Source organism: Camelus bactrianus, chromosome 3, assembly GCF_048773025.1.
Source record: "Camelus bactrianus isolate YW-2024 breed Bactrian camel chromosome 3, ASM4877302v1, whole genome shotgun sequence".
In the NCBI taxonomy this organism is placed as follows: Eukaryota; Metazoa; Chordata; class Mammalia; order Artiodactyla; family Camelidae; genus Camelus; species Camelus bactrianus.
This window is the reverse complement of record NC_133541.1, coordinates 86690428-86717314: the sequence shown is the minus strand read 5'-3', so window position 1 is coordinate 86717314 and position 26887 is coordinate 86690428. Positions and strand designations below refer to the sequence as shown.

General features: G+C 39.0%; 1 protein-coding gene across 9 annotated transcripts in view; it reads right to left on the bottom strand.

Annotated features, from left to right (window-relative positions):
* The window catches only part of SNX24 (sorting nexin 24), a 134356-nt gene that overhangs the window by 5661 nt on the left and 101808 nt on the right, over positions 1-26887 (bottom strand). For 6 of the 9 annotated variants that reach the window (XR_006720669.2, XR_012505611.1, XR_006720667.2 and 3 more), the window contains exons 4-6: positions 2871-2965; positions 1464-2452; positions 871-935 (exon numbers count right to left, since the gene is read on the bottom strand). Coding sequence is in view for 3 of the 9 variants with exons in the window: in XM_010971539.3 (XP_010969841.2) it covers positions 871-935; positions 1464-1496; positions 2373-2452; positions 2871-2965 (273 nt within the window). In the remaining 6 variants the exon portion in view is untranslated. The remainder of the gene's footprint in view (positions 1-870; positions 936-1463; positions 2453-2870; positions 2966-26887) is intronic. The other 3 variants (XM_074360558.1, XM_010971540.3, XM_010971539.3) reach the window with 2 other exon arrangements.

The following is a 26887-nucleotide window of genomic DNA, read 5'->3' as shown; positions in this document are numbered from 1 at the left end:
AGTCCCCTCTCTCTTGCTGGTGATAACTGCTTATTATCAGAATGGAGGAATGGTTTCAATAGGTAATTTACCTATTGCTATTTATTTACTATGCTCTGGTTACTCTCTGAAACAAAGGCTGAAAATTCACTGTACGCAAAGGAGAAATTGGGCAAAACGGGATCCGCCCACCACACATGTGAACCTGGGCAAGTCAGGGACCCCCCTGAGCCCCAGTTTTCTCAAGTGTGAATGATGATGCCTGCCCTGCCTATTTCATGAGGTTGTTAAGGAAATTAAATGAGATAATGTCTGAGAATCTACTCAGAACACTTTGAGAGGGACTCCGAATAATATGAATTTCTTGGCACAAAAAAAGGACTCAGGCTAAAATACTGAATTAAAGTTATACTTAAATTAATTCATTATACTTAAATATACAACTTTTTAAAATGTATATTTGACCATCAAAGATGCTGTAATCTAAATGGAGATACCCATGCACTGTAGACACAGCTTTGGGGAAGAAACATTTTTAAAAAAGGGCCAGGGCCTTGAATTCAAACCCTAGCATTTGTTAAAAAAAAAAAAATTACCCAACAGAGGTCAAAATAACACCACCAAAAAAAATTAAGGACAATAAATACCTTTCCCCCTTATTACTCTAATTTAAAACAGCCTGGCAAGAGAGAAAGAAAAAATTACATTTCCTCCTGAAAGGCCTGCCCCAATTAAAATTCTCAATGTCTCTTACACCAAGAGCACTGGTTTATTGGCAGATTATTAAGCCCCGGACCAATGTCACTCTGTTAGACCTGTATTAAAAACGTGGTTTATGTGGTGCAGGGTCAGATCAGTAAAGAGCTGTTAGCAGATGACAGGTTTGATTACCGCTGGCTGCAGGCAAGACGTATGGATCCCTGAGGAACAGCAGCACCGGCTGGTGGGACAGTTTGCTGGAAAGGTCAAGAACAGGCATGTCAGCATCAGGGGACGACGGTAAACAGAAAACACTACAAACTAGCTTTGAGGGGATCAAACTGCTGTGCGGGGACATCTCAAGGTTTCTGCATCTTACGGTTGCGGGAATAACAGCAAAGCAGAGTTGGAGGAACGAACTAGCAGCATACGTCTTCCAAACGTGTCTTTGTAGAACTTGAAGTAGATATACAATCTATACCGTAAATCATTGCTGAAAAGCATTTTTGTTTTTTTTTTTATATCTTATAGTCTGGTTATTGATGAAATAGTATTCTTATTACTTGTATGAAACAACATAGGGTTTTATTTCTTCGCTGTTAAATGTGACTTGTTCTTCTGTAACTTCCCATTAAATATTTATAATCTTAAAATCAATTTCCTAACAACGGTCTTCAACAAAATCATGACTTGAAACACTTGGACGATGGCAATTAAACATTTAACAAAGCCATAGTCCTATTCTTGGTTGGTGTAACTCCTGATTGACTGGAATTTGTTCTTACCTTGACTCTTCAGATTCTGTCTCATCAAAAGATCTAAAATTATTTTTAAAGAAAAGAGAAAGACCATATGAATTGGGTCAGTATTTATGCCAACAAAGGAAGAAACAGCCAGTATTCTCAGAGCTCTGAAGTGGGAGACATTTTGAAAAGTCAGGTATTTTCACAGAGTCACGGCATTGCTGATGCCTCATTTTAAGGAAACGTTAAGACTGTAACATTCTTGCATTTCAATTTTCCCGAAGATCACTTAAAAATCCCATGGTTTTCCTTTTGGACTTATATAATGAAGAAAAGATTTCACTCACTTCGTTCCCAATATTTCTTCTTAAAAACACACAACCACACATGAAGACCAATCTCCCAGCAAATGCATGCTAGTTGGAAGAAGGCGCAGTGACCATGCATACGATTTGCTGAGTGGGGTGTGTGTTCTTGTTCTGGGATGAGTGGAAGGTGGCCCCAAGCAAAGCCGGCTGGTGAGGGAGCTGTGACAGGTGTTGGTAGCCTCTCACCAGCAGACAGCTGGGGTTTAACACGACTCTGGGTGTGGTTAGCTTAAATGTCTTGCAGTTAGTGTGGGTCCTTCAGGCACATCTGGAAGCAGCAAGAAAATGGATAAACACCTCTCCCCAACTTGCATTGGTAGAGAGTTTGTGATGACTTGGTTCTTTGTAAACAGATTTAACATGTTGGGGATGCTGTTGACTGCCTTCGCAAGCCAACTCAACACAGTCAGGTGCCCAGAGCTGAGCGAGTGGCTTATTTCAGACTTAATTCTGCAGAACAACTTTTCCCAATTGCTGATGAGATCAAATATCTGGTTTCTTGGGAAAAGAGGATTAGGATCGGCAGCCCTGCATTTAGAAGGTCCTGAGGGAGAGGCAGCAGGACAGTGGGGAAGGAGCTTACACAAGAGGCCTGGGCTCTGCCAGCTCCAAGGCAAGAGATCTTGGGAAGGCACTTCATTCCTGGTCTCAGTTTGTGCAACTCTAAAATGAAGGGAGTTGGGTAAAATCATCTCTAAGATCACTTACAGCTTTAAAATCATGTGAATATACATGCCAACGGGATACAGACTTTGCCCAAGAGTCCACAAATAATTAGTCTGTAAAAGGCTATGTAGATTTATAATCCCCATGATATAACAACATTCCATATAGCAGCATAATTTAAAAAGTCAGTTCTTCACGTCTAAACCTGAGCAGTGGTCATCTGGCTGTAATATGGGCACAAGAACGCAGGAGGAATTCCTTTGACTTCAGGCAGGGTGAGTGAGTGCTGTCCTGAGCCCATAGCACGTGTGTGGCCGGGCTGGCCCTTCTGGCACCAGTAAATGACTGGTTAGGTCAGTAAATGACTGAAATGTAACTTAAGATACATGTCCAATAGGTAAACAACCACTCTTACCCACAACTCTCTGCCTTTGGTAGAGAGGGCAAATGTCGCACGTTTAGGAAGTCAAGAAACAGTTTGGGGAGTTCTTCATTTTCTAGAATGACAGCCTGTGAAAGTAGACAACAGAATGAGAAAGTGAAGTTTGCTAGGCAATCCAGCCAATAAACTATTTCAAAAAGTCATAACCATCCGTCAAAGTTCTTACCAACATTATGACCCAAAAGCAAAATGAGAGTGGTCCCCATTTCACCCACCAGGAATTCAGGCCAACATGCATGCTATTCAGTGTCAGCAAATGCTCCATTTCACCAGCCAGCATTTACAGTGCACCTACGTTACTCCAGATGCTGACTAAGGGGCGAGACAGTTGGCCACCAGGTAGACAAAGTTCCTGCCTTCAAGGAGGTTCTAATAAAGTGTTAGTATTTCAGAAAACCTGGGAACATCAAGAATACTGCTAAGATAGTTAGATCAAGTCTTCCTAATTGAGTGATAAAGTGGTCTGATTATGTGTGTGTGTGTGTGTGTGTATAAGAGACTGCTGTTGTTTAGGAAATACTATACATGGCTTTTTTAACTGGAATATTTAGTCAAGATCCTTCAGCTATCACGTGTTTCAGCAATAGGATCAACCAACATTTACTGCTATTTGGACAGCTCCACTTAAAGGGTCAGTAACAATTTTACACTAAGTGTAAATCAGTGTATATACTGAAAAAAATCTATAGACTTCTTCCACTTAGGGAGCCCAGCTAAATAGCTGGCATAATGGCATAACCATGTCAGCCCTCAGATATCCAAATTATGCAGTTTCAGGAGAAATCTAATGGAGAACTATAAGAGTGCATTTTCATATATAGTCATTTTTGAAAGAGTCTGCCAGAGAAATGATTGTCTTACCCTTCCTACCCACCCCCCCTTTTTTTTTCACAAAGACCATGGAAAATGCATCAAACATCGAGCAATAATCTCTGAAATTAATATAACTATTCTTAAGGGTCATTATTATAATGTACCATGGCTTCTCCCCCCATAAGCACACATTGTTTAAATAACAATGAGATTGATGATGAAATGTCAATCACGCAGCTGATGAGGAACAGCTAGGCAGGACGACGCAAAAGCTACAAAACAAATGACAAAAGGAAGGTCACATCGTATCTTGTATATAAATAATTCTATATAATGCACTGTTTTCAGCCACAGCTTACATTCGGAACTGTCCCATGTCTCACAGGGTTTTGGAATGCTGTGACCCAGTTAGGACATATAAACGGACTGAGCTACTACAGAGGTCACCAATCGTAGCAGCAGACCTCAGTCCTACACTAGTGTTCAACCCTTCTGCTGTTCTGTCTCTGGAGAGGGGTCGTCTGGACAGCCAGCCTTGCCTAGGGCTCTTACAATTCCTTACATAGCCCACTGTACCCACCAAAGCTTAAGAAATAAAAAAGAGAGGAAAAGAAAAGTATTTAGGGTTATACTTTTTTCATTAAACAAGTATTTACTGAGCATCTGTTATGTTAGGCACCAGGATATGGCAGTGAATACCATGGGTCCAGCAGAGTGGGGACTGCTGGAGATAATTAGTGATAAACAAGTAAACACACACATAACTTAAACTTGCCTTAGCATGTAGTGATAAGGAACTGAAAAACTCTGCACTCTCTAAATGCTTTCCCATCCATCCTCCAACCACCCACTGATCTGTCCATCTAAAATGTTTACTCTTTTCTTGATTATAAAGTGAAAAAATGAAAAATTCATAAAATGGAGAGAAAAAAACCCTTCCTCTATCCAGAGGCATACTTTCATTACTATTTCAGTTAATTTCCTTCAAATCATTTGACCTTCATCTAAATTTTTACCTGAGGACATTTTTGGGGTGCCCAGAAGGTCATCAAAAGTACTAAGACTCATGAGACACATTTATTAGTTCCAAGGAATTTTTGCTGTAATACAAGTTGCAATGATTATCTACTCATTTCTAGATCTCTGTTTAAAAGTATAACACCCATTTGAATAATAAAGCTTAATGTTGTAACAAATACAGAGCTGCTCACCCAGGCAATAGTTTTAATTATATGAACAAGTGGTAGCTTTCAGATTAAAAAAAAAGAGAACAGGAGAGGGGGGAACATTCTTATCTCCACCCCCACCTTTTAAAATAAATTAAATCAATAACAAGTGTGGGACACTTTTAATGACCTGAACTACTTAATTTCCAGGATCTTTAGACATGTCATCCATCACTGCAGTATGGAGGAAGACATCTCCTGAGTGTTCAGGGGGTTACTTTGGTTTTATTAATGCAAGATTTAGGGAATTTTAACAAGGTGAATTGTTTATTTGCCTTGACAGATTGGCTTACAATGCACTGGCTACATCTACAGCATGATCATTAATGACAAAAGACAGGCAAAAGCTGTTTACACTGCAACACCAGGATGGGAATTAATCCTGCTCAGCCTCCCCAAACAGAGAATCCAAACAGATGATCACACTGTTTTAGGTCAGATATACTTGCCAAAAAAAGAGAATATAGAATACTCCAAAAGTCCATGAGCATTTTTGTTAAATGTTCACTGAATATTCTCAAATAATATTTTCCACAAAACAATTACCAGTTTGGATTTCAGGATTTACAGTTATAAGAAAGCAGCATTGGCAGGGTGGTGAGTTAATCATTCAGGTATGTGGAGAGAATATTTCCTAAAATCTGTCAAGAAGACTTATAAGAAAATAATTAATACTTAACCCCAAACAGAGATAGAGGGTAATATAGTAGAATTTATCTAATTTAATACAGTAGGTACAAGTGAAATGACCGTCATTAGTACAGAGATGTAAAACAGAAATTAAATTACTTAACCAAATCTTTGGTTCATAAACACATGATCTAATTCCATGAGAGACCCAGCAGTGAAGTGGGGCCTCACGACTGTTTCATTTAAATCTTATCCAGTTTCTTGAAAAGCTTTTGTCAAGAAGGAACACTCTTTGAAGCTGCACCCTGGGCCAGCCAACAGGCTTGGAACCCCAGTAAGATTTAAAGCACCCAATCTTACTCAATAGACAAGCTCTTAATTTAAAAATATTACATTTTTAATTAAGAGCTTATCAATTACATTTTTGAATCAAATCATATATCCCTGCTGTTTTAGCTTGCTTATCTTTCTTTTTGATTAATCTTCAGTGGTTAGTCATTTTCATTCTTCAGAGAGGCAGTGTGGTGTATGTCACAGGAAGTATGTGCCTTGAGAGCAAGGCCTGGGTCCAAACACCTCCTCTGTCTACCTGAGAGGTTACTGTGAGGATCAGATGACGTCTCCAGGAATCCCTGGCACACAATTGCATTCAATAAATGTTAATTCTGTTCCCTTTGAATCTTTCTGTTGTATCAGTTCCTAAAAAACTATTTTATCGATTTTGGAAGTTTGGATTAGTGTCCATCTAACAAACACAGCCTCTTAGTCTGCTACGATTTGTGGATCCCTTTGAAAATGATGAAAGCTGAGAATCTGGCTTGCTGAAAAATACACATATGTATGTATCTAAACATGCTGCCAGTGGCAGGGGGTTCACAGGCACCTGGCGACCTAGACAAGGACACGAGCTTATAGCCCAGGGTGGCAGCCACGTGGCTGGGCACACTCTTCATCTGGCCTGGAGCCTGAAGCACTGCTGGGCCTGTGCGGGACGCCAGCTCCTCAAAGGACATGTGCGCCTTCTCGTCTCAGTTTTCTGCCTCTTTGTCAATTAGAACCCCACTGGAGTGTGTGCCACCTTGCGATTAGAATTCATGAGTGCTTTCAGCTCCAGGCTGCAGCTGAAAGTATCTGTCGGGTTGTGAGGTTCCCTTGGTGGAGGATTTCTTTTGAAAGACTAAAATCTACTGCTGTACTGGATTTAGAAAGCAGGTTATATTTATGGCTTCTGTGTCTTCTATATGCTACTCTAGAATTCAACAGGCTCTGGTTCTGAGGGTCAGCCAAAAATGAGGGAAAAATAAGATTTAAACTCAATTACTGCAGAGTTGAGCTGAAGAAGCCCTAGTGCCCTACACCTACCAAGCAATGAAAATGACTAGGAGATTTAAAATCATTTCCATAAGAAGAGGTCACTCAACAGTGGGTACCAAGCATGGAACAAGGCAGGGGAGGACATGACATGGTCTTTAAGGTAACTAACCATTCTGTCAGGATGGTAGCAATTTTCAAAGCCTCACCAGCAAAAAGAAAGTACCATCCAAACCAGCAGAGAAGGAATCTGTGTAACAAAACTAGGAAAAATGGCCTATGTATGAGAAGAGTGGGCATCATGAGAACTCCTAAATATCTGGGTTCTAACCATCTTTTAGTTGCTCTTTCATACACACGCAGACTGAAGATGCTATAAAATTAACAGAAAAATACAGTAAAGAAATTTCCATCCAATTTATCACTTAGGAAGTACACACACTATAAATCAGGTTACTACTAAGATGCAGATAGGAAATGGGGTTAAATCAAAGAGCTGTAACAAGTGGGTGATATACTATGTAACAGACTTTGCTATGACTATATCCAACTCTGTAAGCATTAAAACGGGGCACCTGAGTGTACCTTGTAAGGAGCAAAAAATAATGATTATTTTTTTTACAACGTTACCCAGTTACAGAAGAACAAATGACTTTCCTTAAAATAGATCAGATATTCCTTTCGAAATATCATTCTAAGCAAAGAATGGAAACAATCTCAAGCTTTATGAAAACATTTACCAAAAAACTACCTGAGTGGGGGCAGGAAAACAATAGCACAAGTGCCAGCATCCCCTGCAAGCTCAGTGTTTACTCCAGGAGAAATGTCTCTTTTAGTGAAAAGGTGCAATTATCATCATGCAACACAAATCATGAAACCCTGATTTTTCTACCTTATCAGCTTTATAAAATCATGTTCCCAAAGGATACCATTGATTAGTTGCACATGTTCTCTCAGTGACATCCCAAATACTTAATTGTCAGTTATCTTTTCTTCTTCAGTAAGTAAAATGTAGTCACAAAATTACAGACGGACCTGTTCTGCCTTAATCTTCGCTAGATGCCATCATGCAGTGGAAAACACTGGTAAAATATCACAGGATAACGCTGTCCGACAAGGGAGACATATAAACACTGTAATGATTTCCCACGAGTTTCCATTTTAGAAAATTGTCACTAAGGCGAGCATAAACGGTGACACATTTCCACCGAGGACACGGTGAAATCGAACGCTGGCATTCTAGTTAGGTCTAAACCTACCCAGTAGCCAATTATAACGGGAACTGAACATCGTGCTGAAAACTTGGACAAGACCACTTTGCTAACCTTCCAAGATCGCAGCACAAAGCTGCATTGTTTTCACTGATATGATCCTTTTATTCTCTTTTCAAAACACTTTTTAAAAAAAAAAAATCCACATTTCTTCCCATTGTCTATCAAGGTTTGTTATAAATTGCCAGGAAACTCTCTGTCATAAAAGCCAGGGTCCTGAACTAAGTCAGGAGGTTTCTAAGAGTCCTGAAAGCTCTTTCCCTACTCCATCTAGTTTGGTTTGAAATGTCCGATGGCTGGGGTGACAAAGTTCACGACAGTTTTTCCTTTCTTCACCAGGGAAGACACTTCACACCATCACCACTTCAGAGGTGCAGCTAAGAACAGGGAGGGAGAAAAATCAATACCTCCTCACTGCAGTAAGTGGGCCGCAGTGTCACTGTCCTCTGGGAATGAAACCTACCAGCTCACTGAGGCTTTGCCGTCCTCAGTCCTCCACTTACCCACTCCCTAGCACTTGCTCACAATTTCACAAAATGAGCCACAGTAAGGTTACCAAAGGACACTTTAAAAAAGTCAGTAAACAGATCTAAGAAGGCTCATGACTACCCAAAAAATAAAAATCAGATGTGCTTTGGAAGAACCATTGCACCACGCATCCCTCTTTGTGTGCCACATTCCCAAGATGTGTCTGTGTCTGGTGAAAACTGTGCTAGTCATAGATTCAAACAGACATCTGCTATCATTTCACAAGGCTTTACAGACTCCCTTGCAAGAAATCTGAGGACCTGCACTAAAGCTGGATACTGACAAGGGCCTATTTAAAATGGCAAAGCATCTGTACAAAGAAACAATGTGATTTGGCCTAAGAAAGATTGGTCAAAAGAAATCTAATTTCTGATAATATGTCTAAAAAGATAAGACTAACTATGGAACAAAAGAAACTGGAAAACCAACCATCTTTTGAACTATTTTAATATCAAAATCTATGTTCACTGTGTTTCTGGAATATCTATTCATATAAAAAAATGTATTTACCACGTCATACTAGGTACAACCACTGGCACAATGGTTAGCTGAACAATCACCATGCTACCAGCCCAGGATTTACAGTCTAGTGGGGAAGATGGAGGGAATTCAAATAATCACAGTCATGAATGTGAGATTACAAACTAAGTACCTTGAAGGGAAGTAACTCGTTTCTTCAAGCGTTAGTAACAAAGCACCCTAGTAGCCTGTGAGGCGAGGAAAGCTCTCCTGGGAAAGTGACCCTTGAGCTGGGAGTTGAATGAGCTAATAGGTAAAGGGAGTGGGATAGTTCAGATGTAAAGTACAGCGTGTCTGAAGGCCTGTGGAAGGTGGAAGTGTGGGATTATAAAAATGGAAAGGCCAGTGTGGCTGTGCCTGAGACAACAATGAAGCCGAGCAAAAAAGTCGGAGAGGATGAGCAGGGCTTCTGGGTCATGTGAAGGATTTTGCTTTCACCTTTGGATTTCGGGGCTATCGAGGGGTGTTACCTGGGTGAGTGACAGATAAGGAATCTAGGTATACACGACATGATCTGATTTGTATTTTGACTACCACTGGAAAAGCAATGGTGCTCCTCAGATCCAGTGATGGCGTATCAACTCCTCTCTTTGGTTGTCTCTAAACTGCTTCTTAATCAATCCATTGATTAAGGATCCATTCTTTATAAGGACATATAGCTCTAGGTCAATAGACTATTACTCCGACTGCAGTGCACTAAAGAGTTGATAATAACCAGTAAGGCCCAATCTACCCAAACAACACTATTGGGACAGTCCACCATAGCCTTGTTTACCTTTTTACTAGGGTATAGTTACTAGGGGCTCAGAATAGCTAAATTACCTGTGTAAGGATTCTTAAAGGGTAAGGAGGCAGGCAGGATTGGAACTCAGGTCTCTCTAGCTCTGAAATTACTGAACAACTGATTTATCTATTCACTGCGCCATTCATTCATTCCATAAATATTTATTGACATTTACTGCATGCATAACAGCACTGGGCTATAGACTTTAGTTCCTATCTTAGTAAATTTTATTTGAATCCTTTATCTTTTCCAATATATATTTTCTACTGTACTTATAAATTTAATTTATCCCAGAGATAAATTTAAGGGAGCCACTGAAATTAGCTCCCTTAAAATACAGCCTACTTTTCTTTGGATTTAAAACTTTTCTTAACATCTCAACTAACTTTCACAAGTATCTAAAGACTCCAAGATGAAGAAAAACAATAAATTCCATTAATTTCTGTCCTATATTAAAAAAAAAACTGAAGACAAAACAAAAGCAAAAACTTTTTAAAAGGATCTGGCCTTACAACATTTCAAAATCTATCTGACAACTGCTGACCAATTCTTTTTTGACTGGATAAAATACTTTAAAGCCACATTTTATATACTTTTGTTTCATTTAAATTACCTAACTACATGCTGAAGAACAATGGGGCTCAATTACACATTACAGATAACACCAGATTTATGAAGCATTTTCTTGACCATCCAATAGGAAAAAAAAAACCTAAAAGCTATTATAAACTAGCTACTTACTTGTAAGTCAAAACTAAGATCAGGGGACTAACACATTTGAATAAAACCATGTATTACAAAGCAAACCAAAACTGATTTAGTAATTCAAATCATGTGGTCTGATACCAACTGAAATACAAATTATAGAATATGCTTATGGAAGCCCTGTCTTATTACTTTAAAGAAGAAATAGTAATCAAAACTAGGCCTGTAAGATGTTGCCTGGAGAGGGCCTCAGGAGACGGGTTTTTAATGAAAGATTTACAATTAGCACAGCCTATGTGTGTTGAGGAATTGATGTTTTTAAAGTGTGTGAAGTGCTTGAAAACAATTTGCTCTCCTAAGTCCCTTAAACATTCTCCCAACTATTTTATTTCTCTGATTTATTTCACATTCTCTTTCTTTATACTGAAAACTCTAACCCAGCTCCAGCACAGCTGAGTTCCAAGGGGTGTATTTTAGATCAATTAGGCCTTCTTAGGTATACACATTCTCACCGCACTTTAGCTAAGCCATAGCGTAACTGAGCAAAATCTATTGTTTTAAATGAAGACTCCCACCAGTATTTTATATTTGCCCAGTTATAAGCACTGCAGTGACCTTTCTGTTTAAATGCTACTGTTATGCAAATAATGTTTTATTTGAATTTAAGAACTTAAAATGAGTAAAGTTTGTAGTGCATGGCACTCAGTGGGGACACAGTAGGAAGCGGCTAGAGGGTGAAGCAGAGACTTATTTCAAGATGCAGTAGCAAGTCCTCAGAGAAATGTATCACAAACGAAAAGTGGCCCTTGTGGAGATGGTTCACAGGTCTAAAGTTAAAAACAAATCTATACAGGAAATAATAAAGAAGGTGGGGAAGAGGCCCTTGACCTCTTGACTACAACAGATAAAAAAAAAAAGCAGTCAATGAAATTGTTCACATAACACACACAGGTGGGTTAGTAGTATCCCAAAGGGAATATACGAAGGGAGATGAACATAACAGGATGACAGATGAGACAGTGGGCTTCTATGTGCATGGCTGCTGGTCCCTGCTCAGTAGGTCTGAGCAGGAGCCTGTTTTCTGAGTTCATGGAAAGAAGAAATGCCTACTCCAGCCCTTCTCCCAAATCTGATGCTGAAATAAATCCCCCCATAACTTGGGAGTTACATAACAGATGTTTATTCAGGGATTTACCCTCAACAATGAACACGGACCCTTTCTTGGGAGGGTTCTAGATATTAGCAGGCTTTCTGAGGGCTCCCAATTTCCCAGGAAGTAGGCACAGAATGACTGCACAGAGAGCTGCTCTACACTTAAGAAGAAACACTTGAATTATCAGCCTGCCTTCCACCACTAGAGGCTGTGGTGCCGACTCTGAGCTCCTACCCAGCATCTATGCTCGCCTTCTTCCTTGTTAATGGAGCACCAGTTTAGCTGGGGATGGGACAAGCTGCCCAGCTGAGAAAAGCAAACAAGAACAAACACCAATGACAGTAACACCCAATCCTGGCATTTCCCAGAATCCCTTGCCATGTGACACAGACCTGGCCACTAAGATGTCAGTGTAAGTCACTGGGCGGGAAATATCCAAAAAGCTCCCTAAAAGTGAATGGTCAGGCTCCACTGGCCCTCATCTTCTTGCTTATCTGTCCATCTCTTTCCTCTCTCCTCTTGCCTGGAATGTGAACACAGTCTCTGAGCTCAGCTGTCATCTTGTGATCATGATGGAACAGCCAAAAGAATAAAACAGATCCAATCCCTGACAATCTTGAGCTACTCAAACAAACCCCACAATTACCTACCACTGGGTAATGCTTGAGAAAATAATATGCCTGAGAAAGATAAACCCCAATTTTAGTTAAGTCCTTTTATTTGGACAGTTACCTGTGGAACCCAAACCCCTATTGACACAGACTTCTTGCCTCTGCAGATTGAAAAGTCCTATTTTTTGGCCCAAAGAGCAGAGTACTGGGTAGAATACTTTAACAAAGAGAGAGAAGAAAAGAAAAGGTCCAACTCTGCTACATTATTTTTAAATTACTACTTTAGTACCTGTTGGAATACTCTAAAAAGAAAGGAAAGAAATAAGTAAGGATGGAAGGAAGGACAGACCAACCCTAATATTTTTATTTTTAACTCACTACCTTAAAAAAGTCCACAACATAAAGAATAGCCTATGCAAAATGAAAAAGCAATTAGGTTCACACATACATTGCACTGTCCATAAAAAGTAGGAAAAGGACCAATGTAAGAAAAATGTGTCTGCCTAACACAGCAGGTGCCAAGAACACATATTACCAAATAGTAAAGAAATCAAGCATATAGGTAATGAGATGAGACTAAATAAAGAAAAATGTAAGCTGATTATCCAGAAAAATATCCTACCAGATTGGGTCTATTAAACAAATCATAGACAGTATCCCTATGGAAATGGAAAGTGTTTCATGAAACTTATTTTACAAAGGAATGTCCAAATTACTGGAGAATGAGCCACAGGGAATAATTTAGCATTGGCTGGTGGAAGAAAATACAATTCTACTTTAACACATCTTTTAAATCACAAATTTTATGATCTTTTAACAGCTTTCTATTAAGAGCAATTAAAGGGAGAAAGCAAAGGTTTACAATGATACGCTAGCAAGTTAGAATAACTATTTACATTTTCAAGCAGAAGTTTTATATTTTGAAGATCTTAGCAAAGTCTGAGGGTGAAACACTAATACATATTTTTTTTAAAAAGGAAGAAAAAGAAGAAGAAGCTGGAAGACATGCCTCTGGTGTCCAAAGATAACATTTCTGGATTCATTTCTGCTTCCTTCCATGGCTGTCCCTGGTACACAGCCTGCTGAGGAGCCCCACAGCAGTAGGGCTAGGAGGAAGTGCAGGAGAAACACGAGGGTACAGATGCAACAGAGGAACCAACACACAACAACCTGCACACTTTGTCAGACCTATACACTAAAGTGAGTTGACCAGACTAACCATCCCAAGTAGTGGTCTGCTCAAACACCCTCACCCCTAGCTGGGCCCAGCAGTGCCCCAGGGAGGGACCCAGGAGCAGCTGACAGGTATGCTCCTATTTATTGCCAGCAAATCTTTTTTGTGTATGTTTCCCCAAGGTTCAGGTGGGTGGCATCACCTGGGAACAGCCACTGATCAAGTGAAAACTACACTTCATTATTTTATAGTTACTAAGAAATGGTACATAGGTTGTTGCAGTTTACAAGAATCATATGCACTTCTGAACACTGATTCACTTCAGTTGTTTAAAACTAAGCTAAGGCAAGTTTCTCAGGTTTGCCACGCTTCTATAAGGTCAATAATATTATCTATCTCAGAGGTCACAGTCATGATAAAATAAGATTCTTGCCTTTAGAGCATGCTACATTGCCTGCTGTACTGTAAGTACTTAATAAATATTATTAGTTAATATTCTTATAGTAGTAGTAGTTTAAGATGAACAAAAATAATCTGACTACTACAGAAGCTGAATAATTTAAACAGCTGATTTAAAGTAAGTAAACATTTTCTTAAGTGGTTTTACTTGTGTTATTCATTTTTTTTAAAAGCATGTGCTTTTTGTATGTGTCCAACTATCTTGCAATTTCCTGCCATATCTCAATGAATACACTAATGCATGCTCACAGGCTAAAGTGTTTGTTCAATGGAATTTTTACTCAGAACTCATTTAGTCAGATTTTCAAAGCACAACCTTTGTGGACTGAAGAGCTCGGACATGACCTAGCTGTGCTATACGGAGCCCTTCTTTGCAACAGCGCTGCCCCTTGACTATCAGTGGAAACTCCAAACCATTGCTCTACAGATTTCTCACTCCCATCAGCCCTTTCTGACCCTTCTTTCTTCCTTTCCAGCTGAAGATTCCATGATCTACTATCATAACCAGTTCCCTGAAATGCCTCCAGCCCCATCAAGGTTCCCTCCCTCTGCTGTACGCAGCACCCCCTGGTTCTGGCTGAATCCTGGCATCTCTTACCTCTTACCCTTACTCTTACCTGGCATCTCTTAATCCTGGCAGTCTCAACCCAAGTCACTAAAAGCCACAAGAAAAACACATAGTACGAAGAAACTGATATCACTTGAAATTCAAGCTCTTATCTACAAAATACGTCTTGCTACTTTTCTCTAGATCAGTGGTTTTCAAATTTCAGCCAGCATCAGAATCACCGAGAGAGTGTGTTAAAACACAGATTGCTGGGTTCCACTTCCCAGTAAGTTTCTGATCCAATAGGTCTGGGGTGGGGCCTCAGAATTTGCATTTCAGAGAACTTCTCAAGTGTGATGCTGATGCTTCTGGTCCAGGAATCACATTTTGAGAACCACTGCTCCAGAGGAATGACCAACACCCATTTCACATCTTCTCCTCTTTGAATCTCCCTTACACTTACCTCCATTTTCCCTCTCAGCTGAGAGCCACTCTTCACATTTCAATGAGAATACAGAGGCCACCAGACTTGATGTCCCTCATCTACACTTCTACTCTATCTACATAACTCTCCATCAACCTCTCTTTCCTCTGCTACAGTAGAGGAAGTAACCTTTCCCTCCATTGCCTACTGACTCTCCAGTTCTTTTCCATCCATCCATCCATCCTTCTATCTCTGCTGAATCATTCCTATCAGCATATGAACATGCTCCAGTATCTTATTTTAAAACAACAGAACAGCATAAATAAACCAAAAAAAAAAAAAAATCCCTCAGAGAAAACAGCTTATTTCTCTGCTTCTTTTCATAGCAAAAGTTCTCAGGATTGTTCTACAGATGCAGTTTCCCTTTCTCATCTCCAGTTCATCTATTACTCTACCCTCTACACACTGGCCTTGGCTCTCACCATTTTCAGCTTGTCAAGGTCACAAATCTCTTCTGTGTTGCTAAATTCAATAGCCACTTTTGTCCTTACCATACTCAACATCTGAGCAGTCAGCACTCAACCAAAACCTTCTCCCACTTCCTGAAATATTTTTTTCTTTGTTTCTGCAACCTTTCTGATTTCCTCTCATTTTCACTCTCCTTTGTTGCCTCTTCCTTTTCCACCTGGCCTCAAAATGTTGGGATTTTTCGACGCTTAGCCAATGCCCTCTGGTCTCCACATACTTCTGTCTTAACTGAATGTACCAATAGCCATAGATTTTAAAATCTTGATGCTGATGAGATGCAAATTCACATCTCCGGGCTGGAACTCTCTTCTGGGTTCCAGACTCAGAACGAAATACTTATTCAAAATCTCCACTTGAACTTCTTATAGATATCTTCAACTCAAAATGTGCAGAGAATTTCTTTAAACACACACACACACACACACACACACACACACACACACACACCTGCCACTCCCTCCTCCATTCCCTTTCTTCATCTCAGCAAATGATATAGCACCACCCACCCAGCTGCCAAAGCTGATGGCTTCCTTTCCCTCACCTTCCACAGCCTGCCTATCATCAGTGTCACCCCTTGCTCATACAGCTACAGCCCTGGTGGTCTTCAGAGACACAAACGGGCCATGTTCCTTCCACCCACAGCCTCTGCAGGTGCTGTTCCCTTAGCCTTCTTCTAGTGCTCAACACAGTTAACTTTCCCCAGTCTTAGGTCTTAGTCTAAACATTGCCTCAGAGGTGCCTTCTCTGACCACTCGAACTCCAGTAGTTGTCTCACTCCCTGATTATCTTTTTCTTACTCTTTTATTTTTTGTTTCCTTTACAGCACCTGCAATTATTTCATTTATAAGTTTACTTGGTTTCTGTCCATTCAACTCCAGCTTCTAGATGGCAGGACTGAGTCTGCCTCACTCACCCTTCATCTCTGCATCTTTGACAGTGCTTGAATGCACGAGGGTTATTCCAGAGGCAGAATCCACAGAGGCAAACACTGAGGAGGCAACTTTCGCCCTAATATAAAGAGAAACTTGCTTTGCTGTACACCTGAAACTAACATTGTACATCATACACTTCCATAAAAAATAAAATTTAAAAAAAATCAAGAAAACTTTAAAAATATATAAAAAGAAACTTTGTAACTGAAGTCTCTGACCAAATGGTATGCTTTAAGAGATAACAAGTACTACTGTAGCAAATATTTTACCAAAAGTAGCTAAAGGCCCAGTTGCTACACAAAGTTTTGGCAAGAATTTATAGACAGTCAGGACATTAAGCGAGGGATTTGCTAAGAAAAAATAGTAATATCTAATATCTGCACAATATTTTATGGCTTCCTAAGCAGTCTCACATATCCTGGGTCACTTTATTCTCACCACCACCTTTGAGGTAGATAAGATCAAGGGCATTTATGGGAAACTTAATTCTGAGATGTTAAATGACTACTTGTTAATAACACCAAGCTCAGATCTCCGAGGTGGATAGTCTGCCCCTTGAGGTGGGTAAATTGAGCATCCAGGTCTTGCACTATTTCCCAGCCGCACTGTCTCCCTGAAAGGTGCTTGTGGTTCCCTCTTTAACAACCTTCTGCTTCTTCAAGGGTCAGTTGCTCTCCCTTCACCCTCTGTCTAGAAGGGGGCCCAGACCCCCCCCCCCTTAAGCTCTGGAGCTCAGCCAAGGCTGAATATATAAGCAAGACTCAACCAAGGAGGATGACAGAGGGAAATAAACACAGAGGGTCATGAGACTAGATAATGCGACTCACAAATTACCAACAAAATAAATGATTGCTCATCTCAGTCTTGGGGAAAATAAACCAAATGGAACCATGATGCTGTCATTTGCTGTCAGACTTACCCTGCTGCTCAAACGAGACCCTTTTCAACCCTCTGATTACAGTTCATTACAAGCTGAACATCAATAAGGCTAAAGAGAAAAACTGGAAATAGCCTTGTTCAGGACACTTTTTAATGGGAAAATGCAGTTTGAAAATTAACAAGCTTACTTTGTCTTTAATTTGTAAATCTTGCTGTCATAAGAAGTGCTAAAACCTACTGCTAAAATTTCAAGTGTTTTCTAATTTTTCTTTTTAAGCAGCCCACCATGTCTTCATTTTTAGAAGAAGAAAACAGCTGCTAGCTAGAGCAATTTTGTCTTGAGCACAATTCTGCAACCAGAAAATTAGTGAGCCAGTCAGCAAACAGGGCTCTTTTAAAACATGCCCCCAAATAACAAATAACACAGCGAGAAGCAGCTTCCCAACTGTGATAAGTTTTCTTGTTTTGTCTCACTGATATTTTCTTATGAGGGTTTTTGGGTCAGAATAAACTCCTGAGGACTGATCTGACATTCCCTCTGAAACTAATTACATTAAACAGCAGGTGCCCACTTCAAGTCTGCACAGGAGAATGCAAGGTGTTCAGGGAATTCGGTGCACTGGGGGTTAATGTTCTCATCTTTCAGGAGCTTCTTTAAGCTTAGATATCCCCAGCTCCACTCACAGTGTCATTTGGGCAGAGATAAAAGAAGGATCAATCTGATAAATTGAAAAAAAAAGAAAAGAAAAGATGCATTTTTTTTTCACTGTGCAGTAGCTGCTCTTAGAATACAATCTAAAATGTTTACGTGCTTAAAAATAAGTGACTAATTATATTTTCAGGGAAAAACTACCTCTCAAGTTAAGACTTTCACTGGATTGCTGCGATGAGAATATCCACATGCCTGGGCGGGAACAGGCTGCAGAGAGAAGGGTGATGCATCTGTATCTGTGTTTGAACTCTCTACCAGGAAACCCAGTTTTGATAGAATAGGCATTTCTTCACTAATGAATGCAGAGAGGGACACTCAGGAAAAACAAGGATGCTGATGCTATCCCAGACCCATGGATCTCAATGGTTTTTCAATGGCCTCCTGTTAATAACTTGATGAATTAATATGAATATTTAGCAAACCCAAATGTACACCTTTTCAAATATATCAAATTCGCTGTAAGTAAAAATAGAAACAACACAATCATAGCTTTAAACTAATTGCTCATTACTTTGATGCTTGGGTTTGAAGGATCTTGAAATTTGAGCAAGCAGACATGCTAATGCTATAACCTAAGCTGTCTTGGCCTGAAAGTCTACTGTCATCAGTGACTCGAATGGATTTGACTTTGAGATGAACAGAATAAGGAAAATGTTTACATTTTACGCACATGAAATACGGTTGAGCCAAATATTCAACAATGCTTGAAAATCACAGGTTCTAACTGCCTTAAGGCAGGCAAAGAACCAAACAGAAGAAAAACTATAAGATGCCCTTAAATTATGCAAAAGTCAACAAGCTATGCAAAATTTATATAACATTTAAAAGAAAAAAGAAAGGAGCAGAAGTTAAAGAACAATCGAAATTCAACCTAAATTACTGCACTTGCAAGTGACAATGTCAGGAAGTTCACTTGAACCCCTTGTTAAGAACAGATATGAATTACATTTACTTCTGTCTTTGGGACTAATTTAGTAATTATCCTTTTAAGTATAGAGAAGAAAATATTACTCGCTGAAAATAAAATCTTCCTTTATTCTGACTTCCTCAATTTCTTAGTGAGACTGACAGGTAAGATTTGGAACTATTCAAATTTCTATTTGGAGAAGCAAGTCAGTAACTAGTGATATCTTGTATCATTATTATTCATCACTGCTACTACTACTATTATTGAAATTGCTTTCAAAAAGAGTTAATAGTTTTCAAAGTGGAAATAGCTAATGAATACATAAATACCTAATATATTATCCATTGTAGCTAATACAAGAATTTCTCCTGTGCCCCAGCTTAACCTTTATTACTCTTCCTTTCAAATTTAATGCCAGCTTTTATTCTACTAAAATGCTTGTTGAAAGCTGAGTAAATTCTCTGAACCATCCATATAACAATTGATCTCGTTTTAGTGTTCATGTATTATTGTACACATCACACACACACTACTTTGTAGTTATTTGTTTAGATATGGAATGGCCAAACTGAATTCCTCAAAAGCAAAGATTATGCGTGAATAATTTGCTCTGTGCCTGGCACCTCCCACAGTAGATGCTCAATAAATATTCATTGAACACTGACATCTTTTTCTCAGTTATTGACAGTATGCTTCGTCTTCTGATAATGACAAAATTTACTGCATGAGAAATGCTTTGGTTATCAGTTATCATTTCAGATGCCCCACAGGTAGTCTTTTTTTCCGGTAGCAAAAAAATTAAGTTGCCTATAATTGTAAATTTTTTATACTATATAAAGCTGTTTAATTTGCTGCAAAATGCTATATTTTACATGCTAAATGGAATAGGATCAAACACGTGCTAAAAGAACTGTTCAAAACAAAGGAAAATTCAATCTTCAGCAGGTGAACAAGTGGCAGTGGGACATGACAGAACAGCTCCTTCAGGTCAATTCCACACACACACAGAGCACTGGAGGTCCCTGAAACACAGCAGGTGCTCGACAAAGTATATCCTCCCTCTCTTTCCCAGTAGCACTCACTACTATGAGGGAGTCAGGGATGCTATTAATGCAGAAGAGGTTTCAATTACCCACCAGCCACTCTTCCCTGGAAAACAAATGTGTGCGCCAAAGGAAATGAGTCAGGCACAAAGAGAATGGGTTAAATTACTGTCTTCCTGCCTTTCCTTTTCCCCATTTCCTACCTTCTATTTTGAACTCTTGACTCTCTGGGGGTGCACGTTCCAAAAGCCACATTTTAAGGTATAGCTGTCAACTTTCAATGTGGTCTACACTGCAAGGATGAGTCACCTTCCAAACTTGAACCTGACTAATGAGGAGAGATTCAAAGACTAGTGAACAAGAAAAGAGAGGAGCCACCAATTAATAACATGTATTTGCCTTTTCAAGTTTATAATAAAAATTCCTCAAAATGTGCAGCCAAAAAAAGTAGATTCTGTGGGCATGAGGGAAATTTTGGGGGTGACAGGACTGTTCTAAAACTGGGTTGTACTGATGGTCACACAACTCAATAAATTGACTAAAAATGACTGTGCTTACATTATGTGTATTTCGTGGTATGTAGTTTATACCTCAGTAAAGCTATTAAAAATTATCTTTTCTGTCTTTTTCACTCTCCTATAGTTGACCAAGAGGGTAATGATCAGTTGATTTGGCTAAATAAATATTGTAAGATGCTGACCAAGTTTTTCCCTGGGTCAGCAAAAAGATTGTTAAATAAGGCTGATACTTGGTGTCAGATAATGCCAAGAAAGCAGGGTAGGGGAGTGGAGGTGGAGGTGGTGAATTTTTGTTATTCTAATGAAAAATTAGACATATCACTTTTTATATACACAATTGTATGTCAGGTACAAATAGTAATTATCTGTTAGAAACATACTAATTGTCCTGGCTCTCTTGTCCCAGACTCTCCTGCTCCTCTACGCATAGCAAGCAGGGAGCACACTTCTTTTTGAGTGCGACAACTAGTCTTCTCTCCGCATCTAGGAGATGAGAGCGTGTACATCCTGGAAGAAGCCCAGAGTAGGCGTTCTCTGCATCATCATACCAGACATTGGGAGAGACAGGGAGTGAGTGAAGCAGACATGGCCAATAAGACACCCACTCAACAGGCCAGCATTACAGGTCTGCCTCTTTCCCCTTAAAGCCCTTCCACTCTTCAAGCTGCTCTTGTGGGAAAGGTTTGAGAAATTAGTTAGGTTTTTCTGGTACTATCAGAAGAGAAGAGAAAGAAATGTGAAGGACAACTGCTTTTTGTTACAGATTAAATTAGACTCACCTGCCCCAACCTTTTTCACCAGGGCAGGGGTGGAGGCAGGAAGAGACAGAGCTGACATTTACTCGGGACTCATCTGGATCGGACCAAGCCAAGTGAACTTGCCCCTCTCCCCGCCAACAAGGAACAGAGCTTATAATACAACATTTCCACTGTAAAGAATAACAGCCATGAAAATGCTTTTAGGACAATCATTTGTAATAACAGTTTATTGTTGAGAAAGAGCCCAGTGAAGGAGAGCTGCAAAGTTCTATTACGGGCAAGCAGCTTCATTATAAATTTTTGTTAAGAATATTTTACTTACATTTAAAATGATAAATTGCAAAAAAAAATTTAAGTTATTTAGCTAAGCTTGAATAACATGTATTACTGAATAACCAGTACATGGTTTATCATGTAAATATATTTACTATGTGTTCACATTGTGGCAAGTGGCTTTCAGTATTTCATAGGTTCTAGAATGGGAAGAAAAAAAGCCACAATTTTAGCAAAGCTGGTCCTTAACAACTAAATTTGTTTTCTAATTCTAACAAAGACATTTTCTGTCTGAAAAAGTCCTACTTCACTTTTTTGGTTAAAATAACCACGTTAATTAAAAAAAAAAAAAGCCACGACTGGTAGGTTAGCCTACCCTTCATTTTTGAGATATAAAGTCATTGTTGGACACAGCTTCAAGGAAAATATTTATAAATTCAACATCTGTAACTACCTATTATGGAAAGACATTTTAAAACCAAATGTGATTGCTGACAAAGGATATGGAAAGACTGTTGTGTGAATGGAGATCACACAACTTGTAAGTAAGAAGGAGGCTGTCAGCACAACTTCTGTGGACATCACATGATACATGTGAAGATTACATAATTTTACTCCAAAGGTAGGAGGAAATATTTTATTTTGTTTTCTTTAAATAGAACACACTTAAAATTAGTATTCTGTGATTATTACTCCATTTGTTATTCACTGGAGACATCTGCATAAGTGATGACCCACAAATGTTCTTTCTTTCAAAGCATCAGCACACATCTGATTACATTAATCCAAGTTTCCATTTTAGTAGATATTCACGGTTTCCAGATAAGATTTTTTTTTTTAACTTAGGACTTTAGGGAGGGTTAGTCAGTCCTTGTTGGCTTCCATTCAGGGGCCCCAGATCTACACCCCTTCTCACAATGCGGGGGGCATGCAGGGTTGCAGGCTGCTCCTTAACTATGGAAGCAAATCAATAGCAGCTGAATGCCATCTGCTTCGGGCCGCAGAACAGAACCAAAGTGTAAGCCATGCATCTTCCCTTATTGAAAGGTTATTTTATGCAAGTAAACAATTCATCGTCTTCTTGCACGCTTGATGCTCATTTACCACTTTGATCAATAAAATATGCAAAACAACAAAAAAATTGAATCCTAAGAGTGGTTCTGATGCGAGCGTGATAGTTAATCAATATCCGGCCTCTGTTCACCAGGGCAAGCAGTGGGGGGACTCCTGTTGTGACCTGCGAAATCCAGAGAGGTTGACGGGCTTGTTCAGAAAAGACTGTTTTTAGAAGGGAGATACATTACGCTCACCCTATAGATTAAAAAGGAGAACACATTCCCATTGAATGAAATCAAAACACTAACATCAACAGGCTTGAATGTTACTGATTCAAGCCAGTACTTCTCAAAGCTCAAGAAAAAGTAATTTTGGTTTATACGCCTTTTAGAATCTCAAAGACAAATATTGGATGAGATCACTGGCACGGACCTTTGGACAGCAACCCTTTTGGCTCTTTCTAAGCTCTGTTTTATTAAGTCTTGGTTTTCAATGTATTCATGTTTCAGGTGAACTCAGTTTTTCTCCTAAAAACAAACTGCCGTGGGAATTTCTTGTGCACAGTGTTTCTTTTAGTCATACCACAAGCTGCCTTATTATAATAAACCTCTTGACAATTGATTCAGGCAGAATACTTCTCTCCCAACAAAGAAAACTATATCATGTCACAGATGCTACTGTATAAAAGCCCTCAATTCAAGACTGTTTCCTAGAAAAATACAAAGCACCAAAAAAACCCCTGGATTTCCCCACCTCCATTTCACCAGCTCTCTCCAGCTGAACTGTGAATTTAAGCATAGCACAGCAATAAAAGATAAATTAGGTATCTTTCTAGAAAGTCTAAAAAATAGTTTAACAGAAAGAAAAATATTGCCGTGTGAAGTAAGAATTGCCCCTGAGAAGACGGTTTTCTTTCTTTCAGATTTTCTGTATACTATAAAAGTGACAAGTTACCTATTAATCAAAGTCTAGTTTTCTAGATAACTATTACAACATAGTTTAAAAACCTAAGCTTTTTATTCCTTACCCTGATCTACTAAATTCATCACACTCACACACACCTCTCTGATCATTTGATATAACTGCTGTTATCCAATAAACATATTTTGTCCTATTTTTTCATATGTATACCTAAGTGCACTGTTAAAGATCTAAATGATATATGGGGGATATGAGTAATGCTGTTTACTAAGTAGAAAGAAGGAAAATACATTTTAAAAGTCTTAATGGGATATCTTTAGTATGAAGGCAAAAAAATTACGAAAAACCCTACCAAATTTCTATCAGTACATGCCTGAAGTCATTTCACATAAAAAACTGTTACTATAGATACTTTTCTTTACAAAGTGTTTAGCTGAGGGTAAAATTTCCCCAAAGTTCTCCATTATAAAACCAGCCAAATTACATAGCATTGACTGTGGGAAGTGATTTCTTTGTGATATTCCTCACCTTCATATAATAGAACCCTCTATTTCTAACTATTATTTTAAGATCATCATTCTAGAACTGTACTTGATTCACCTACTTAGATTTTAAAAAGCACGACATATACGCAAGAATTTAAATATTTATTTATGTCAAATAACTGTGATGAAATTAATAACAACAGCATGACCACAGAAGAGCAGTAGCTTTGAGTCAATGACCCAACTAGCAGCAGGGGTATAATTTAAAGGCAGAAATTTCCAGTGCATGCACCGTTAGCCACAGTGAACCTGTTACTGCTCTAAAGGGAATTGTTTGCCTCTTATTAGATTTTCTACAGCACAGCCATAAGTGATAAATGTACTGCTGTACTCACTGTCAAGTTAATCAATGCTGCCAAAGTTTTGTTGACTTAACAGTAATCCATAAAATGAGCAGCATTTTCTCCAGCCCTATGACATCTCAGTCCACAGAAGGGCTACGAATCCAAAAGTAGCTTCACACCAGAAAGAAATGGGGTGGGGGGATTGGAGCAAAAGAGGGTTGATAGGATAGATGGCTTGGGTGATGCTCAACATGAGCAGGTATTATGAATCCCCAGTTCTGATTTTTAAAAAAAAGCATTTAAGATCACAACCATACACACACACAACAAAACTCAATTTTGTTGTTTAAAATCCTAACAGATGAATAACTCTCCTGATGAAAGGTGATTCCATCCACAACCCTCCTCTCACCTCAAAGCGAAACAAATAAATAATAAAACACCCAAACCTTCACAAATCGCAAAGCCAACTAGCCATTTCCAGTGCGTGGTCTTAGCCTGTCTACAGTTCAATGCACTGATCAAATCCGGTACAGGGCACCAGCAATCAGAATGGTAATGTGGACAAAGGAAAAAGTCCCAGATTTTGCTTCACTGTAAATCCAAGCACGTGAAAGACATGACCATTAGAACTGAGAAAAGAAAGGAAACAACAGGAGAGGAACAGCTGCCCGGCAAACAAAGCGCTGCCATGCTTTCACAAGCAATTACAGACATATGAAATATGAATTGCAATTGATTTTTCTTCCTGGGGTCACTCTGCTCCGTGTTTTACGCACTCCAGGCATTTATTTGGGCAGCAAACTGACAAGTTTTGTAGAATGACCTGAGCGGTGTAATCTTTCCTCAGTCACGGCTACTTCACTGTGGCTTCTCAGCCTTGACACTTGTCCCTCCCAAAAACTTACCGGCAAGGGATTCCTGGATAAAGACATGGAACAATGCAATTACCAGTGTAGAGGGCTGGCGAAACCTGACCAGGGGATGCTTAGCAACCTTTCATGTACCAATGAAAAATAAATAGCATCAATCTGGAAGAGGGACTGTCATCCTTACACTTCTACAGCAAATTTTCTCATTTGGCTGGTGATACTACAGCAGGATTACTAAACATATGTGATTTGTCTTGCCAATAAGAAAAATAACAATAAAAAGTTGTGGTTATGAGAATAATCCAGATTTCTTATACTTAAAAAAAGGCTTTTAAAATCTTCAATCATAAAAAGGTAAGATATTCTATTTGTTTTTATATAACTCTGACTAGAAGATTTCCCTGTATTTTGGTCTCTACAGAGCTCTAAACTATGAATGTTACAGATGATAAGACAAAGCATTACTTAAAAAAATTTTTTTTTGTCTCTAGAGGACCTTCCTCCCTCCCTTCCTCCCCTCCTTTCTTCTACTGTATGGATATTCCAATACATTTTCTCCTCTTACTGGGAATACTACAATGAAATAAATGCCTTACACACAGCATAGCCCAATTATGTAAGAATAACTGTTGTATAAATCCGTAGAAAGGAAACTGCCAAATTGCTTTCCTAAAGGGTTGCCACAATTGGCAGATGCCTTGAAGGCAGGTAAGAATGTTTACTCCTTACCAAAAATGAGGATAAATATTTTTTGCAGATCTTAATCTTTGCAGATCTAAGTAAATATATTACCTCATTTTAATTTATTATTCTGATTAATAATGAAGTATTTTTCTCTTGTCTACTGATTATTTGTAATTACTTTTTAATGAATGAATTCTCTCCATTTTCCTATTTGTTTGCCTCCAAGTGACTTACAAAAGCTCTTTGCATATCATGGGAATTAGACCTTTGCCATATGTATTGTACACTTTTTTAAATCTATTTGTTTCATGATTTGAATTTGTGGTGACTTTTTTGCTGAACAGAATTTTAAAATTTTATGCAGCCAAATTTTAAATGTTGTACATATCAGATAATACAAAAAAAGGTCAGAGTATGTCATGCAAGGAAATAATGCATAATCAATGTAGATATTTTTTACATTTGAATCTAGTATTATATTCCAAACTATCAGAGAGGAACAAGAATAACAAAAGAAAGGATCAGAATAATATCAAACATCATTAGAACCAAACTATCTATCTGGTGTTCTTGAAATAGCAGTCAGGGTGGGCTGAGCTCAAGTTAGGAGATGCTGTGTGTGTGTGTGTGTGTGTTTGTGTGTGTGTGTGTGTGTGTATGGGGTGCAGGTGGGTGGCACGCAGGACTGGTGTGGAGAAATGAGATTAGTGCCCTAAGAGCTGTAACAGAGGTAGAATGGGATGGGATAACAGTCAGCTGAAGTGCATGAGGGTTTGAGACTATTACATCTGGGTGTGGAGAATTTGAGTAAGGTTGAATAAAAGTGGGGGTATCGGAAATGAGCCTTTTGGGATGTGTTGGTAAACAGATGAGGAAAGGGGAGGTACCAGGTGTGGGGTATGACAAACACAGGAGCCAAGACA